Below are 1,653 nucleotides of genomic sequence, written 5' to 3' on the forward strand. Positions count from 1 at the left end.
AATAAAAAAAGTCAGAACTATGAGTTATAAACTCAGATTGCGAGAAGTCCGAATTTTGATAAATTGTGAGGAAAATGTCAGAATTAGATATAAACTCAGTAAGATAGAAACTCAGAATTTATGTAAGCTAGAAACTCAGAATTGCAAGAAAAAAGTCAGAGTTGTGAGATAAAAACTAACAATTAACTTTTTTTAATCCATGGCGACAACAGGCTTCCATAAAAATAAAAAGAGATGCAAAAACTTTCAAAATATGCTTAATTTTCTGTAGCCAGAATACATTTTTTTATTTTCTTCAGATATGAACTCAGATATGGTCTTGATTGGTTTTGTGAAAATACCTTGTATTCTGTGGGAAGATTGTGAATGGAGATCCCACTGTCGTTTTCAGCTACAACCTGAAAAAGATCCATATCTCAAAAATAAGCAAAGGTGAGAAGATGAGACAAGAAAGACTTTTAAGAGTTTTAAAGCTGTTATATCTGACCTTCCGTAGCTTATCTTTCAACTCGCGGCTGACGGTGCCAGCGGTGCCCTTCTCGAGAATCTGCTGTCTGAGCTCCTCCTCAAGCTGTAGAAGATTTACCTGGACAGTATTGATTTACATGTAGCGCAACAACAAATATCGCCCTAATTTCATACAAATACCCAAACCTTAAAAATAGTTTCTTCAAAAGAGTGCTCTGCCTTCACAGGCTCTGGTTTAGGAACAGCAGGGAGCGAGTGCGAATCTTGCTGGTTCCTCTCAGGCGGCGAAGTCGTTTTAGGACTGACAGGCTTCTGTTTTGCCCCCAAAACAGATGCCACTGCAGAGTAATCATCATGGAAATACAGTACATAAATAATAGATTCAGACCAAAGTAAAAAAAAAAGAGCATATCAACCTCTCCATCTCCAGAAATTCCATTATCATATACATACATGGCTTAGAAAGACTCGTCATCAGATTTTTGATTTGATTTTGTGGCATTACGGTGTTTTTCAGAAGCAGTTGTGAGCCTGTGCGACTCTGCTGCATGATTATGAAATCCATGGCAGCCGCCAGCATTTCAGAAATGGAGTAGAAGCCATATTGCGTGATGTTGAGCGGCTTTCCGAACTGTGCCAAATAACTGGACTCCAGCTCTGATAATCTGACCGGGCCATGAGATAGTAATTGTTTTAGTTGGCTGCGCAGTTGAGCGGGCAGGGCGGGTTTTGATTGGCCACGTCGAGGGAGAATAACAGGCTGGTTCCGTGGGTAAGAGACATGGAAGTTTCCTGGTGTTGCCCTCCGAATGTTGGCTTTGGTTTTGGAATCGCGTTGCCTGGACACCAGCTCTTGGATGCCTTTGGTGCTCTCATCTACAATGGCTGCAAACAGAAAAAAAAACTTTTAATAGTTGTAAAGGCCCTGATATACCTCAAGCAAAATCGAAGAACGAACTGGTGTGACATCATTTTTGAACAACATCAGGCCAAAACACAGTTCGTTTAGAGAGTTTGAAACAGCTTGCCAAAGCAAACCTTCCCGGAAAAGTTTGCTTGGGCTGTTAAAAATACATAAGAAATGGCAACTAGCCCCAGATAGCACACCTAAGTCAGCAAGAAGCATCTGCTGTGTACAACTATAAACATCTGATAGACGTCTTTAAGATGTCAGTTTTACATACA

The 1,653-nt window shown here is 40.3% G+C and overlaps 1 protein-coding gene across 1 annotated transcript in view; it reads right to left on the reverse strand.

The window, feature by feature from the left end:
- Window positions 1-341: 341 nt before the first annotated feature.
- The window catches only part of LOC107576589 (tudor domain-containing protein 5-like), a gene marked incomplete at its 3' end in the record, with an annotated part of 5,016 nt that continues 3,704 nt past the window's right edge, over window positions 342-1,653 (reverse strand). The window contains exons 2-5 of the mRNA XM_016262739.1: window positions 922-1,353; window positions 655-806; window positions 488-571; window positions 342-398 (exon numbers count right to left, since the gene is read on the reverse strand). Coding sequence (XP_016118225.1) covers window positions 342-398; window positions 488-571; window positions 655-806; window positions 922-1,353 — 725 coding nt within the window. The remainder of the gene's footprint in view (window positions 399-487; window positions 572-654; window positions 807-921; window positions 1,354-1,653) is intronic.

This window comes from Sinocyclocheilus grahami, unplaced genomic scaffold (genome assembly GCF_001515645.1).
Source record: "Sinocyclocheilus grahami isolate Dianchi unplaced genomic scaffold, SAMN03320097.WGS_v1.1 scaffold3983.1, whole genome shotgun sequence".
Lineage (NCBI taxonomy): Eukaryota > Metazoa > Chordata > Actinopteri > Cypriniformes > Cyprinidae > Sinocyclocheilus > Sinocyclocheilus grahami.